The sequence below is a fragment of the Mchenga conophoros genome, linkage group LG23 (assembly GCF_057382185.1).
Source record: "Mchenga conophoros isolate Kocher_MC1m ecotype Shallow Benthic linkage group LG23, M_conophoros_male_GT1.1, whole genome shotgun sequence".
Taxonomy (NCBI): domain Eukaryota; kingdom Metazoa; phylum Chordata; class Actinopteri; order Cichliformes; family Cichlidae; genus Mchenga; species Mchenga conophoros.
Window position 1 is genome coordinate 14,222,363 of NC_140547.1, and position 16,589 is coordinate 14,238,951.

Consider the following 16,589-nt stretch of genomic DNA (forward strand, 5'->3'; position numbering starts at 1 on the left):
TGTGAAGTCACTGTTTACTTTGTGGGCACACACTTAAATGTTGGCAACCCTGCAGCAGTTTAAGTACAGCTGAAGTATTTTACAGTGGAACAAAAAAAAAAAAAAAGAAAGATAAAAGTAGATGTTATGAAAAATGCCTGAATTTAAAAGTTTATAAACTACAAATATAAATTGGCCAATAATGTACCAAAAGCAAACATTTTGGTACAAAAGCAGTCTTCAAGTTCAGACAACTCCAAGAAGCAACCACAGTACGAATGAAGTTTTACACTACACAGACATCAGAGTTAAACGGCTTAAAAATGAAATTGACTTTTAGTCGCGGTTGCCAATAAATCCATATTTTAGCTGTTGAATCACATGACTCATTCTTTTGGAAGGGCCTGGAATCTAAACTGGTTCCAAACTGTCCAATCCATTTGAATTGTTTGCCTCCGAGCTTATCAGCTCCTTTATCAGAGCTGGCTTATTTTTCCTGACAGTTGAACATTGCAACACTGTGACATCAGTATCATGGTGGTGGAGCTTTTGCACACCTGAGTCATATGAAAGCCTTTAAAAGAAACACTATTTGAGTTCTCAGAGTCATAGATAAGAAAACAATTGTACCGACCCGTGAAGGCGTCTGACACAGAAAACTGAGTTGAAACTAAATGGCATGGGCATATCCAGCCCCGTTTCTAGATATAAATATCTTTTGAAAGCATGAAAATCTACTACCAAAATTGGCCAAACTGATTAAAAATAATCCAAATTTACTTTGCTGTTTAACTCCACCTTTAAATGTAATTTATCAGTTCTTCTTTGCCACTAATGTATCATAAACCAATGGGCGGCACCGCAGAAGCCCTCCTGGCATCTTAAGTAAAGTCACATCTGTGATGTGACAGCGAGATCATGCAGAGTTTGTTCACACCCTACTTGTGGTGTGGACCACAGTCTCATCTCCACACCAACATTAAGGCAGGTCAATGGGTCACCCAATCAAGCTCCAAAAGCAGCGGGGGATTATGGCAAACAGATGTTTCTCTGGAAGACAAATCTCCCCTTGTTTGTGTGTATGTGCGCTGGGAGCAGGGGTGAGTACAAGTAAAAGCTTAAAAAACAGCCTGCTAAGGGAGAGGACTGCCTTCCTCATGCACAGAGAATTTCAAGGGGGGGAAATGGAAAAAAATACAGGTGCAATTCAAAAATGCAGGGATTTGTTGTACCTTGCATGACAGGTTAAACACTGTTTAAAGATCACGGTGAAAGGCAGAGGGCTCTAGCAGAACCTCCCACTGACAGCAGGGGTGTGTTGGGGCTTGCATTTGCCACAGTGGGAGGTACACTGTCATTTTTCACGGTGGTATACATTTTGACGTTAAACAGGTTCTTCGATGGATTTTATAACTGAATGGCAATTTCCCTTCTTCTCGCTGCCTGGCTTTAGGACACGCCCGTGGACAGCTGGCAGTCATGTTGTTTGTTGGCAAATCAACTGTGGAAGGTGGTAATCGGGATCAGATGTTTTACAGAGTGCCTTCTGCTCAAGTCACCTGTATAACCCAGAATTTACAGCCTCTGCTTGGCATTTAAAACATGAGGGGAGAAAAAGGAGAAGAAAAAAATTCAGTAGGTGGTGGTAAATTACTCCCTGCAGCAGGAAAGATTACCATAACAGTAAGAGCAGAGAGGAGTTGTTTGAGGTATTTAACAAGAAGTCCTTCAAGGCACAGCCATTAGATAGTTTAGCCACTTCAGTACACAGTGGGGTAGCGTGAGTGCTTTGTGGGGATGAGAGCCGAATGCTTCTCAGCCTGTGTTTGGTATGAAGAACAAGATTACTGCTTTTGTGAGCATGTCCGCGTAACCGACGCCACAGATAACAAACTGAGATACACCACTCTGACATTACTTTATCCAAATTCCCTTTGGAAGAAAGTCTTTCCACTGGACAACCATCGTACAACACTTCCAGGAACTTATTTAGCTATCCATTTCAAACCATTATCTAAATTGACTTTAATTTCAAACATCACGTAACATAAAAACTGCATGCATAGAATCATTAGTGAGATCAGATGGGGAAAAAAAACTCTTAAAAATCTTTGCTTTTTCTGCTCCCAAAATAAGGTTTTGAACAGTTTTTCCTCTACAAGAGTGCCATGTGTCTCGATCTTGCAATCTCTTGTTAATGCCAGAAACTTCCACACAATTTAAATAAGTTTTTTTTTTACCCCTCTGGATTGTAGTGCCATTTATTCATCTAAATTGTTCAACACACAAAACAATTATTCATTAAAAATCCATGTAAAATGTCTCTAAAGAAATGACAATCTGAATAAATAACACTCTGGGCCAGAGGAAAATTGTGTATTGTTAACTTTAGTGTAAATCATCCATTTTAAAGGATAATTAAACACTTTGTTGCATTTCACACCGACTGCATCGTTGCAAGAACGGCTCACAGATGAAACAGGACTTTAAAGCACACATCACGGTTGAATTACACTGTTTGAGTTATCTAGTTAGTCCAAATGTGATTTCAGGGACAGGCCAGGGGGGTTTGGAATTCCTCGGCCCAACTTTCGACAGGGCTTCACTCCTGACCGTGTCCCCTTCCCCCACCACCTCGGCTCAAACTTTGTACTAGCCATGACTGCTCCCTCTGAACTGCCCCTCTTGGTTGTCAACCTTGCTATTTATGTGCTTGTTTGCTAACACTAAAGCAAAGCCTGCCTGGATTCCCTCCCACCAGCACCCTGACTATAAACACATTTTCACACAGCTAGGTTCCGCAACCCACTCTCTGCCCTTTTTTTTTTTTTTTTGCAAGTTTTAAGCTGGAAGTTAAGGCCAGCAAAGGGGCTGGCTGTGCTGGATAAAAGAGGCCTGTGTTTCCCCTGCCCCGCTGGCCCAGCCTCCCTGTCCAGAAACCACAAGGCTGAGCTTTCTCCTGTGCTGGGTGGCTGTGGGAGGGGTCTGTGGACAAGAGTCGTGCAAGCAAATGTCTGCTGATGATGACCCATGTCAGGTAACTGCAGCAGAGGAAGGCCAGCAGATCAAAGACTGATCTGATTGGACTGTCTTAGGTCCAGGCTAAAGACATTATATGGCCAGAAATACAAACACCTTCGCACGCAATATGATTTTACAGTTCAGAGTTATCACACGTAATGAAAGATGTGATGTAACGGTAAAGAAATAAATATGGAGAATGACAGCTGTTATTCTAGGAATGCACCAATATATCAGCAGAATATTGTAATCAAAAGACGTCAAAATCTATAAATTATGCGGCATCTACATTTTAAAAGCACAACGCAAAGCAGAAATACTCCAAAAATGTTCCCATACATTTATCCCCCCTGACTCAGAGAAACCACACAAAACAAAGCAGAAAACAAGAACATCTATATCAAGAAAATTTGCACAATGGATGAATCCCTTGTGGCTTTCCTGTGTGTAATTTTGAGTGAAGTGTATTTTTGCTTCACTGTACAGTAAGAGGGGCAGTAAATGGCAGGTGATGGAGACTGTACACAAGATATTTGGGCAGCTGAGCAACCAAAACGCCACAATGAGGGGAGGCAGTTACTTGAAGGCCACAACCATGGCAAACATTCCACACTGCAATTTTGTATCTATTTTTGCACACGGACTCCACGAGGGAGAAAAAAAATATATAATTAAAAGCATAGGAAAAGTTGTGCTGGCTCAATCAGTTCTCTTTGAAGTGACTGGACAGATAGGCACAAACTGAGCGCACATTTCTGATGCGTTTAGCTGAGCAGCCATTCAATACACAAGGATAAAAACTATTCACCCACCAGCCCACGACTCCTCACAATGAATGAACAGAAATATTAAGCAGTGAACAACAGAGCCTCTCAGAGGCCATCTTGTTCCTGGTAAACTCCAGTCTGCTTGACAACAGCACTGCCGTCATTCTCTTTTTGCAGCCATGTATTTCGGTCTGCCACCTCCTATCAACACCACGTGCGGAGCCGCGCTGAACTCAGACCTCAGTCAGCCTGTCAGAACTCAGAGAACCACATTTTCTTGAGACCAATTAAATTTTCTTCAGACTGAACAGCACACAGGTCTGCTTCCATGCAAGTCTAACATATGCCCGTTACGCGCTATTAGCTTAAGACTTTGAGACAACATATGGTGCATAAGATTATGAAACGTCTGCCTCAGCAGTACTCCTGAACTGCAACTCTTGTGGCTACACAAGGATTTAGGATACACACAGGAAAGTATAAATATACAAACCTATTCGAACACAATTAGCAGCTGCCAGGTCTTTTTATTACACTTCACCATCAACCAGCCACTGAATTGAGCATTTAATCATTGTACAGACTCTACTTCGATTTGTTTTCCCCTTCACATAAAAAGCCAGGAAGCATGCTCTGATAGAGTGGCTTCCTTATTGCTTCCTATTGGCCTTCTCGGTGACTCCTGCTGCAACTTGGCAAGCAGACATGGCAAAGCAGAGTCACAGCATGGATCTCAAAGTTTGTTCAACAGCGAGTATTTAAATGGGATCAACTTCTCTAAAGTAATTCCAATGAATAGAAGAAAACAAAAGCAAGAATATTTGGCTAGGATTTATACACTGTGTGTGATGACTGTGTGAGTAACCAAATGCTTCTGTAAAATTTAGACTTCGTAAATCCCCCCCCCCCCGAAAAAAAGAATTATAAAAACAACCCAGAAAGACCAGACTCCTAACTTTTAATACCTACTCCTTTGGAAGTCAAGCTTTAGGGACAGTAAAGAGAACTGCTACCACTTGGACCTGGAGCAGAAATCACAGCCAAGAAACCAAGAGGCGCCCTGCTGAGTTACACTAAGTTGCCCCAATAAGAAGCCTTAAAGAGGAAGGGATTTCAGCACCAAAGCCATGTGGCAGCTGTCACCAAGACACACAGACACACACAAACCAGGGCGACCAAGGCCTCCAAGGTAAGATGGAGCAATCCGGAGACATATTTTAAGTAAACAAACGAGGATGCACGAACCACACACAGTAGAACCTACTTCTATATCAAAGAACTCCTGAGAGTCGTCCAGCCCCTGCACACGGATCTGTATTCCTCTGCCTTGGCTTATTCTCCTGTTGACCATGTTACCACTGAGACTCTGGCCCGGCTCCAGAGTGCTGATCCCAGCATTGAACTGGGCTCCCAGTCTTGTGCCAGGGGTCTGCAGGACCCTGTATGAACCCTCTATCTCCCCCATTCCAGCTCAGGGAAACGCTCCTGCAAATTCAGAAAGCAACAAATATTAACACAAAACTTCCACTGATCAAATATTTTCTTTGTTCTAAGGACAAACTATTTGGGCATAAAAAAAAACAAAAAACAAAAACAGTCCAAACAGCTTCCTTTAACTGCGAAGTTGCGAAGCCGTTTACGCACACCTGAGGCTCATTCATAGGAAATGGACCGCATTACGCTTACATACAGAAGACTAAAGTAATAATGACCCAAACCATTTATATTTAACCTCAAGCAGAAGTGCAGGTTGGCACAAAAGACGGCCTAACATACGAAAAGAACCGACGGCGCACCGATTTTGCCCTTCATGCGGGGCCCAAAAGTCCCACCAAGACGTAAACCGCGTTTACAGCAACACTTAAAGCCAGAAAAGCTTTCGGGAAAAGCATGAGGAATGTTTAAGGTGAGGTTTGTTTTCTTGATGAGAAACTCAGCTCAGTGGATTCCAGTGTACGGTCGAGAACCGAAGCTAAGTTAATTATCTTAACCGAGAATTAGATCCGAAAAAGTCGCCACACGAGAAAACAAAAAAGGAAATTTGCTCAAAAGCGGTTTTAAACTTACCGTTCTGCCCGAAAAGAAACTAAACGCTAAAAGTTTGAAACGCCGAAGAGGACACTACTCCGCTCCATGGTCATCGTCAGCCAAACGAGTGCGCACTCAACAGCGGTTTATCATTGGCTACAGCAGAGCCGTCTGTCCTGCCATTGGTTCAAATGTGGCTAAGGATCGTAGGCAGGAGAGCCAAGATATACTTTCTTCTACTTTAAATGGCTTTCACGGATGGAGAAGAAGGAACTCACCAGTCGGAATATTTCTTTTACGAGAGTAATGTTGCAAAAAGTAAATGGGGATTTGCGCCAAGAGTCAAAGTCGATAATAAGAAGTGTTTTATATCATTAGTTTGGTCTGATTTGACCCACAAAGCGAAACTGCCATTATTTAAGTTTGGGCTAAAGTCTGACCCGTAGGTGATGTAAATAGACTTCACTGTAAACTTCTAAGTGGTACAAATTTAGTAACACAGTTCTCCGAACACATTGTGTGTGAATGTGTGTGTGTGTGTGTGTGTGTGTGTGTGTTATCCTATTTAACCATCCAGTCTGATCTATAAGTCTTTAAATACCTCAGATCTGAATTACATCAGGACAATGGGCACTTTGCACTGCGGTCCAATGTCCGGTAAGTCCATTTTAAAGACAAAAACTATGTGAGGTAAGGAGGAGGACTTTTTTTTATTGTGGAGGCGCTCCCCCTACTGTTCTCTCTCAAAAAATCCCAAACAACGTTGCATCATGCTTTAAAAATGCTTTGATAGGTTCTATAATTAAATCTGATGTATATGCACGCATTTCGACTGAATGTGTGTTTCTCATAAACCAAAATGTGTACCAACACACCGCAGAAATAATGTTTATGCTGAAGTACAAGTATTGATAATAGAAATCCTGTTTGGAATGAGGAATGATGGGGATAAGGCGAGGCTATGGGTTACTAATCGAATGCAATCGATTAACTGATCATCAGTAAGCGGGAGCACCTCTATGAAGGCAGAGGTTTTGGCAGTTTGCTGGTCTGGAGCAGTCAGGTCAGACCATTTACAAGTGGAAAACACTCATGGCACTTGGTAGTCCCCCCCAGGAATGGACGACTCAGCAAATTCACCTGCAGCTCAGAGAAACTGCAGAAAACCAAAGAGCTACATGTCAGACGCTACAGACGTCAGTTAGACTTCTGAAACGATGTCCTTTGGACAGGTAGAATCACAGTGGAGACACTTGGCTATAATGCACGACATGTAATTTAAGCCAAAACAAAATACAACCTATCAACACCTCAGACCAACTCATAGCACGGTGGTGCTGACATCTGGGCTTGTTCTGCAGCCACAGGACCCGGGCACTTCGGAGTCACTGAGTCATCCATGAACTCTTCTGTGTACCTGCTGATTCCCCTCCCCGACTGGGAGGAAAGTTCCTGTTTGAGCCATCCGTCCCATAGCTATTCTGAATATAGAAATCAATTGTTGGCTATATTAAAGCTAAAGGGTTCCCCAGTCCTCTTGCCAACATAGTGATAGGAAGCCCTCTTCTGTTACTAGTTTGTTTCAGTGCTCTTTGCCTGTTAAACCTGTTTCTCTATCTCCCTTTTCAGTCCAGACTCATTCCTGGAACCCTGTTTGTTTGGTACACAACTCACTTGTGGACAGTGGACACCTCCGGCAAATTTTGCCTGCTCTTGCTTGTTTTCTCTGCTACTTGCAAAGGAAAGGTATTAGCCATTCACAACCTACCTGATCCCCCCCCCCCCCCCCCCCCCACCTCTCTGACACCCCTTGATTTTCTCCTGCTGACAAAGTGTTCCTCCAAAGCTTCAATTTACCATCCTAACAAGTAAGACTGTCTGAAATATTCATAAGCTCCGCAATAATCAATTCCTCCCGCCTGGGCTGCAGTTAACACCCTCTCCGCCCTGCAGCAGAGCTCCTCTGCATCCCTGTAGTGAAGCTACTCTTCCCCGTCACTTACCTGTTGCCCGTTAATAACTCACTACCATTCAATGAACTCTGTAAAGCTGCCAATCGTCGCTGATCTTTGAGTCTGATCTTTGCATTTAGATTCAGACTAGTTCATCACAACACTAAAATATTCTAGAACGGATCTGTCTGCAACATAAAGCTTGGCTACACCTTTTTCTGAAGACCAGAAAAAGAAAAAAATTAGGGTGTCAAATGCTGTGGCAGAACCTTAAGAGAGCTGTCCATAAACGAATGGCCACAAACCTAACCTGAACGACCTGAAGCATCATTTCAAAGAGGAACAGTGATATGACTGATAAACACATACAGAAAATGATTAGTTGCTGCTGAAGGTGGTTTTGCAGGTTAATGATTCACGACTTTACTGCAGACAGCCCTGTGAAAACTTTTCCACATAACTGTATTTGAATGTAATGTGCAAATTATTTTCGTAATATGAAAATGTGTATCTATCACCTGGTATTTCAAGTCTTAACAAACACAGACATTCAAATAACATAAGACACTTTTCATGTTTAAAATAATTAATTTTTATCTAAGATAAATTCTCTGCTATTATATGTTGTGTTTTATTGCAGGACTTTAGTATTTTTTAGTATTTTAAAGCAGACAGTGCCCAAAGAGAACTGGTGCTTTTCATTGGAGCGATGACAACTGACAGCTGAACCACTATGACCTTTGCATATAACCAGCTACAGTCCTGGCCATAATTATCAGTTTCCCTGAATTTCAAATTCATAATTGAAAACCTGAATGCAAATGAAGCTATTTTGTTTATACAAGCCAGGTCAAGATGATCACCATGGCATCTGGAAATGTTGTAGACTTCAGAGAGTAGTTGACCACAATTATTAGAAAGTATTTGCGGCGGAGGTGTGGTTCGCGGCTCCACTGCAGAGGTTGGGTGGTCCAGTGGGCTCAAGGGGCAGTGCCAGGGAGCCTGGCAGGGCAGCTGGAAGCAATTCCGTAATTACACTGTCCCTATTTCAGTGACGTCGGGACCTGGAGGAAGGAAGGACAGGTGAAGACAGCTGGAAGTCTGAATAGTACTGAAGGGATAGAGGGATTTGCTACAGCAGCATCTCTTTGAGGGAAAGGATAAAGGGACTGAGGGACGCAGAGATGCACATTTTGTAAATAAACACACGGTCACAAGCATGCTGAGTGTCTTGAGTGTTTGCTGGGGTCACATCATTATTTAAAATTACGCTATTTGTCCAAATACTTCTGAGTCTCTGAAAATGAGAGACTATGTATAAAACCAGATTGACAAAAACTGTGTCACTGTATAAATAGTCGTAGACATAACTGTATCTGCTTAATGTCTCAACAAGAGGCCGTCATTCATCCTTGCTTCTTTTTGGAGAGAAGTTTTGATGATGTTTTTCTGATTTTTGTTCATTTAAAACAACATTTTATTTGATGCAAAACATTAAATGGAAAGATAAAAATGATCTGCTAATAGAAAGACAAAGAATGCAATCTGAACTGGATGACTTTCCCATGTTCCACACTGTCTTTTGATCTGTGTTCATTATCTGCAAGAAGCCCTGGGCCTCATCACAGTGCCCGTCATGTGTGATGAAATTAGTCTGGTAGATCTGAAGCCTCGGATTTGTTTGAAGATACAGTTTGTGCTGTTTCTTTATACGTGATATTATTTAAAAAAAAAGAGCATAAATTGAAAACAATAAAACATAAAAATTAACTGTGTGTAACAGATATTAAACATGACCAAACTTTCAAATTATGATGCCAGTTTATTTTTGGGTAACCCTGTGAACTAAGACCTCTAAACATTTGGTTTGTTTTTTCAACTCTTTATGATATTAGTGAGAGCAGTTAGCCCTTTGTATAAATCCAGAGACAGACGCCACAAATTCTCTACTCATACAAATATCTAAAATACTGAAATAAACTCTTTTCATTGACAGACTGAATACATTTATAACTAAGCACAAAATATTACAGATCAAGATCCATTGCATTAACTAAAATTGTATCAATCAAAGAAAGTATGCAGCTGGAGCTTTTATCAGCTTAAAGGAAGATTTTGACACAACTGATCACCAGGCTTTAATGAATAAAGTGGAAAGGTATGGTGTTAGAGGGGTGGCACTAGACTAGGTGGAAAGCTAAGGCAACAATTTGTGGAGATAAGACAGCACTAGAAAAAATTGTGTGAATGCCTTGCAGTGGAATCTGAAAACAGCAGAAGGAGGAGAACAATCTGCTGAAAAGAGCTGAAGAAGCTGAAGTTTGTGCCGAAAGCAGCTAAAGAATCTGGAATTTTTGCTGAAAAGCAGTGAAAGCCAAAGATTCTGCTAAAAAGCAGTGAAGAAGCCTAAATTTGCACTGAAAAGATGTGAAAAAGTTAAACTATCTCCTGAAAGGAAAGTTTGCCACAAGCTGGTTAATCAGCAGAACTTGTGCTGAAAAGAGGTTTCTGCTGAAAAAGCTGGGAGCTGAAAAGGGGTGAAAAAACAGAAAATTCTACTGAAAAGGGGTGAGAAGCTGAAATTTGTATTGAAAACGGTTAAAAAAAAAAGGTTAACTGTGAACTGAAAAAATTGTTGCCATAAGCAGGATTTGAACCCAGGCCTCCTGCTCTGAGAACGGCTGCTCATCTCACTGAGCTAAAACACAGCTCAACCCGGCAAGCAAAATCAGTGACCACACTGATGATGTGGTCCATTCATGTCAATGGGCAAAAAAATTGCATGAAAAATTCAATATCTCAAAAAGTATAGAAGTAATGAGTACCAAAAGTCATATTTCAGCATTAGCAGAAAGAGCAGAAATTTTTTTAAAGTTTGAATGGCGAAAATCGGATAAAAACTGTGGAAGTAGTTCCACGGCGAAGAATCATGGAGCAACTAGAATAAAGTATAAAGAATAAAGAGAAACAGGAACTCAATAGTGTTAAAATGATTGAACATTGCTTGTGGAGTCCCACAGGGGTCAGTATTGGATTCAAAACTCTATGTGAGCTGGGATGTCAAATTAACCTGAGGCAGTGGGCCACACTTCTGTCAGTGTAAGGAAGTCCAACTACACATTTAGAAAAAGAAAAGGTGTAGTTTTTCTAAATGACAAAGAAATGCTGCTGTAGTAAATGAAAGAAATGTGTATTTTTTATTTTTTTTTTTACTATTGGTCCATTCTAAAAATAAACAAAAACTGATTTTTTTCATAGTAGATTATAAAAACAGGACTTTTCTGACATTTAATTGTTTATTGATTAGTATGAATGGCTATGGGGAAGGTCATTATTAGTAGGAGAAGCTGCAAAACTTACAATTAAAAGTCCAAAATTTATCTTCTCCTTCTTTTTTCCAAAGCTTTCCAGTGGCCCAGATTTGAGTCTTTGTTGTGCCAATTCTGCCTTTTGTTTGACACCCCTGATGCAGATCATCAGATACTGTTCTCATTTTATTTGTGGTTGATACAAATATTCTGATAAATATAACTGGACATAAATGTCAGATTAAATTTCTTGGGCGGGCGGGCGGGCGGGCAGGCACACACGCACACACACACACAAACACACAGGGGCCAGGGGCGGGAGCCTGCAATGAGCACCACCCCGGCAGAGGAGAGAGACAGAGAGAGCAAAAAAAACAAAAAAACCCCAAAACATGTTGCCTATCACAGAGTCAGCCAGCAAGGCACGGGGACCAGGACAATTGTAAAGCAGGTAAAGTTTCAAGAACACAATAACATTTTATTCTTGAAATCAAACTTGTTCAAATTAATGAGCCTTGTTAAAGATCATACTGCACAAGTACTGTACACTGTAAAATCTAATTAGTTCACAGAACTCAAAAAAACTATGCAAACTCGTTGCCTCAAAAAAAATTGAGTAAAGTTTTACTTAAGATGATTAAGCTAGGGCAACTTACCCATGATGAGTACACTGTAAAGCCTCAGTAGTTCCTAGAACTCAAAAAAAATGAGTAGAGTTTGCTTAAGATAATTAAGTTACTCATTTTGAGTACACTCTACAAACTCGTTAGTTCCCAGAACTCAAAAAAACTATGCAAACTCGTTGCCTCAAAAAATTGAGTACAGTTTACTTAAGATGACTAAGTTAAGGCAACTTATTCACTTTGAGTACAGAGTAAAAATCTATTTGGTTTCCAGAACTCAAAAAAAATATGCAAACTCGTTGCCTCAAACAAACTAAGTAAAGCTTACTTAAGATGAATGTTAGGACAACTTATTCATTGCAAGTATGCAGTATTAAGAATAACTTGATATTTCTGACTGTATAATACTTATTGTTTACCTACTGTCAAACATTTCAAGTTCAACTAAATGAAAAAAACAATTTGTGGTAACCTGAATATGATTAAAAATAATTAACAACACTTTTTGTAATGATGTTAAAATCAGCCCAACTTTTATTTTCAAACACAACAAAGTATAACAGCCAACATATCTTCTGCTGAACAACAAACAATTATATTGCCATCACTGTTATAATCTTACAATGAAACAAAGTCTCAGATTTAATTATTCAGAAAACAAGTTTAGGCCTACCACAAGTTTGTTTTGTACTTACATTACTTATATAATCAAAATAAAATATTTATTGTTCTGTCACAAGTGCAGTCTCTAATTTAAACAACACATTTGTTTTTCATTCCAACACATGAACTGGAATGTTGGAATGTTGTAATATTTTAAGGATGGCTAGTCATTCAGGCATTACTGCCTGAATGACTATCATGGATCGAGGTGAACCAAATGTAAGTGCAGAAGAAAGTCTTTAAATTCCCTTAAGTACAGTGGCAGTGGATGTGGGTTGGAGATGCAATGAGCTTGAACCTGCAGACGACCATCTTCACTGACCACACCATCTGTGACGGAGGACTCATCTCTCCTGGTGTCCTGCAAGCAAACAATCATATTTTTTGGAACATGAACTTAATTGCTTTCTCAAAACATTTTTTTTATGCATTTGGTATAGAACAGACTCAAATTTAGACAATCTCAGGCTCAGGTGAATTGGAACAGCACTTGTTCTCCGACGTATCACAAGTCCACCAGACAAGTACACACAAGTAGGCATACACAGGCTCTGACAACTGCGGTGGACAAATGCGATCCTCCTTTTCCCCAGATTACCCTTTCTGGGTAACAAAATAAACTTTTAAGATATTTTCAGGCGAGAATGTAGCTGTGTAATGCTCAAATATCAACTTAATTTATCAAAATATCACATATTTGCAAAAGTGCTTCAACGTTTTCGGAGAGCTTTGTTATCCACCAGCGCGATAGCTGACCGGGAGGTCAAGGCTGAGCACAGCTAACTCTTGTATCGTTTTCAACCCCCCTGCGGTCTTTTGATACTCAGGTTAAACATTATATATATAGTTAGTTATGGCTATGGATTGAAAATACCCCCCACACCCCACCCCTAATGGCTGCACCTCCCGAAAAATTTTGTCTGGGCTCTTATCTCACTTTTTTTTATTTCAAACAATCAACAGAAAATTTCACAGACATATTTTTATATAAGGTTTTTAAGGCTGTGGTGTTAATTTGTAAGTAACATGAGCCCAGCAGCAGCAGCAACACTAGGCTAACACTAACTAGCTAGCAAGATTATAAACCTGGTGCTAAACTAAGAGATGCCACAAAATCAGTTTGAATAAGAGTAAACATTTACTCACCAAGTCAGTGTATCAGGTAAAGATCCACAGCAATGACAATAATAATATCTTGAGCTGAAGCTTCTCCAGGTTTGCTCAACATATTCCATAAAAAAGGCTGGTACCATGAACATCTGGACTGATCTGAGAGGGAGGAGGACAGTAGTGACGTGGTATTTTCAAAACACATCTTTCATCCTTCTGCACCGAGAAGCAACATTTCCAGCTTACTTAGTTTTTCTAAGTTAAGACAACTCAAATAAATTAAGTCGATCAGCGTTTTTGCATAAAAAGTACTGGTAACTTACTTAAATTGAGTTCTAATAACAAATTGATTAAAAATTGAGTTCAGCCTACTTAATATTTTTAATTAAACAGAATATTAGATTTTACAGTGTATGAAACATAGAATAACCTGTCACCAGCAAATATATGGAAGATGTTCTCTAGAGATGGGTTATAATCTAAGGAGAAAATATAATTTAACACTTTGTAAAGCTCAGACAATAGAGAAAATCTTTTGTGTTTTTATCTGTGGGGTCAAACTATGGATGAATCTTTCAGTATAGAATAAAACATTAAAAACAAACAAACAACGACTTTCAATTCAATTCAATTTTATTTACACAGCACCAAACCATAGCAGCAGCCATATGATAGTGAGAAAGACAGCTTAAAATATAACAGGCAAATTTACAGATACTGAAGGCTGTTGGAAACTGTAAAACATGGAAATTTCAACATCTTTGACAAGAAATAAAACTGGAAAAAACACTACAAGGATAGCTGAGTGACTTCAGCTGTTACATAAGTTGGGGTACAACTGTGCAGATTACAAATTCAGTGGATGGCAGCACCGTTGGTGCTGTTGCCAAATTTTAGGTTGCTGCCTGTTCTGCTAGAGAACAGAGCGAATATTATCTATACTTACTTACTTATTTCATTACAAATGTCTGACAGCTTTAGATTTTACAGCTAACACTATTAGACAGTGAAAATATTTGCCAAGATCTGCAGTAATATGTTTATTCAGCTTCTAAAGCTAAAGAAACGAAACATTGCCAGGTAAGTTGAAAAATGCATAGCCAGAAAGATGACAACAAGACTGTTGGGATTACAGAGAGGAACCCTACAATTATTTGAATAGCTTAAGGGATATGATGTCTAATCAGTGTATTAAACTATAAACAATGGTAATATGCAACAAAAACATCAAATATAGTAAAATACTGATAGGACAGTTTTTCTGCACAATAAAGACTTTTAGTGCACACTGCTGGTAGTACTATCTGCCATTTGTTAAGTAGGTTTAAGAATGCAAGATAAATATTAGTGTATAATTAATAATATAACTATTGTTCATCATTTTACCACATTAATCATTATTCCACTGCTTTAAATTTTGAGAGTTCTTTACAACACTGTCCTATTTCAGAAACTAACTGCTTTTCAGTATCAGTTTCTTAACTTAATTTGTTCATAGCACCTGTTTCCAAAACCACTCGTCCAGATGTAGCTTTGCATACTTAAGATACTGACCTTTGAAAAAAGCCTGCAATAAAGTTTTCTTAACTCTTTCCCTGTTTATGGATTATCTTTGGGAAATTCAGCAGTGTAGTAGTTCTCTGTGCTATGCTGCTGCTCCTCTGCAGTCCTGTTTTTGTTTTCCGAGAGAAATTCAAGTTTATCTATACATTTTCTTTTCTTGTCAGGTCTTGAATTACACAATTTTCCTTAGATGCCATTACTGAATCAGGATGTACAGTTGTTATTGTCAGCTTTGTTTTTATTCAGCATTTCTATTAGAGTAGCAACATATCACACCATAGTTCTTATACTGGATCTTGGTGCAGCCAATCACAACCTGTCAATAGAAATCAATTTTCTTCTGATTGGTTACCCCCTCCAAACAGAAGACGTGAAACGCAGGTGGACGAGGGTTCTCTATTCACAGCCAGAGCTATGGGCCTGAGATGACCATATAAGGAATATCCAGTCTCCCTGACACTGTACAGAACTATGATAGATGATCCTGACTGACTATAACGAGTGTCAGCTTTTTTCTACATTCACAGGTGTTGGCTCTGTGATGTCAGAGATGGCTTGGTGTGTCTAAATGCTTATAACGTCACATGGCGTGTAACAAATAATGATGCAAACTTTCTGTGACTTTTGTTTAAGGTGACGCTTAAACATTCAGCAAAAGATGCCAGCGCAATAGTCTTGAGAATGTGACTAGACAAGTTTTGTTGACTTTTTAACAAAGATTATTAAGGTAGATACTGTTAAAACAATTACACCAAGCCCAGTTCTTTGGTATTGATTCATTATTATGAGTCACCTCAGCAGGTTATTCAACAAGACCTAAGCATGGGTTTATATAATTTCCATGTTGTCATTGCTGTTTGTTTGACTTGGGGATCATGTCCATCACCGTCGAGGCGGTTTGACCCTTTAAACCTTACCTAACAGCAAGGCCGACTGCCAAGCTTGTCAAAATCAGTGTCCTTAGTATGAGTCAACCTGCATGACCTGGGAGGGCGTTAAAGAAATATGTTGTCCATAATTATAATATAGATCGTGGAATAGACATGTAAGTCATTAGATTCATCCATCCATTCGCTTATCCTTTTTCAGGGTCACGGGGGAAGCTGGAGCCTATTCCAGCTGTCACCCTATCCCAGCGGGGTACACCCTGGACAGATCACCAGTCTGTTGCAGTGCTAACACATAGAGACACAGACAACCATTCGCTCTGACATTCACACCTATGAATCAATTAAACTATCCCCACCAGCTGCATGTCTTTGGACTGTAGGAGGAAGCCGGAGTACCCGGGGAGAACCCACACAAACACGGGGAGAACAAACTCCACACTGATGGTGGAACTGAACTCAGGACCTTCTTGCTGTGAGGCAACTGTGCTACCACCGTGCTACCGTGCTGCTGTGGTTAGAATCATAACCACAAAATTTAAAATAATAATAAAAATTAATTAAACTCTCACCAGTTACTTTTTTTTTTGTTTGTTTTTTTCTTTAAATTGCAGAAATTTCCTTCATTTATGCCTAATATTTATTTCATTTGAACAACAGCCATCTCACGGCGCTTTAGTAGGGCCAA

At 39.8% G+C, this 16,589-nt stretch overlaps 1 protein-coding gene across 3 annotated transcripts in view; it reads right to left on the reverse strand.

The window, feature by feature from the left end:
* Positions 1–5,991, reverse strand: part of farp2 (FERM, RhoGEF and pleckstrin domain protein 2) — a 30,397-nt gene extending 24,406 nt beyond the window's left edge. For all 3 annotated transcript variants that reach the window (XM_085264090.1, XM_085264088.1, XM_085264087.1), the window contains exons 1-2: positions 5,835–5,991; positions 5,032–5,252 (exon numbers count right to left, since the gene is read on the reverse strand). In XM_085264090.1, the coding sequence (XP_085120216.1) occupies positions 5,032–5,232 (201 nt within the window). In that variant the 5' untranslated portion in view covers positions 5,233–5,252; positions 5,835–5,991. The remainder of the gene's footprint in view (positions 1–5,031; positions 5,253–5,834) is intronic.
* Positions 5,992–16,589: the final 10,598 nt, after the last annotated feature.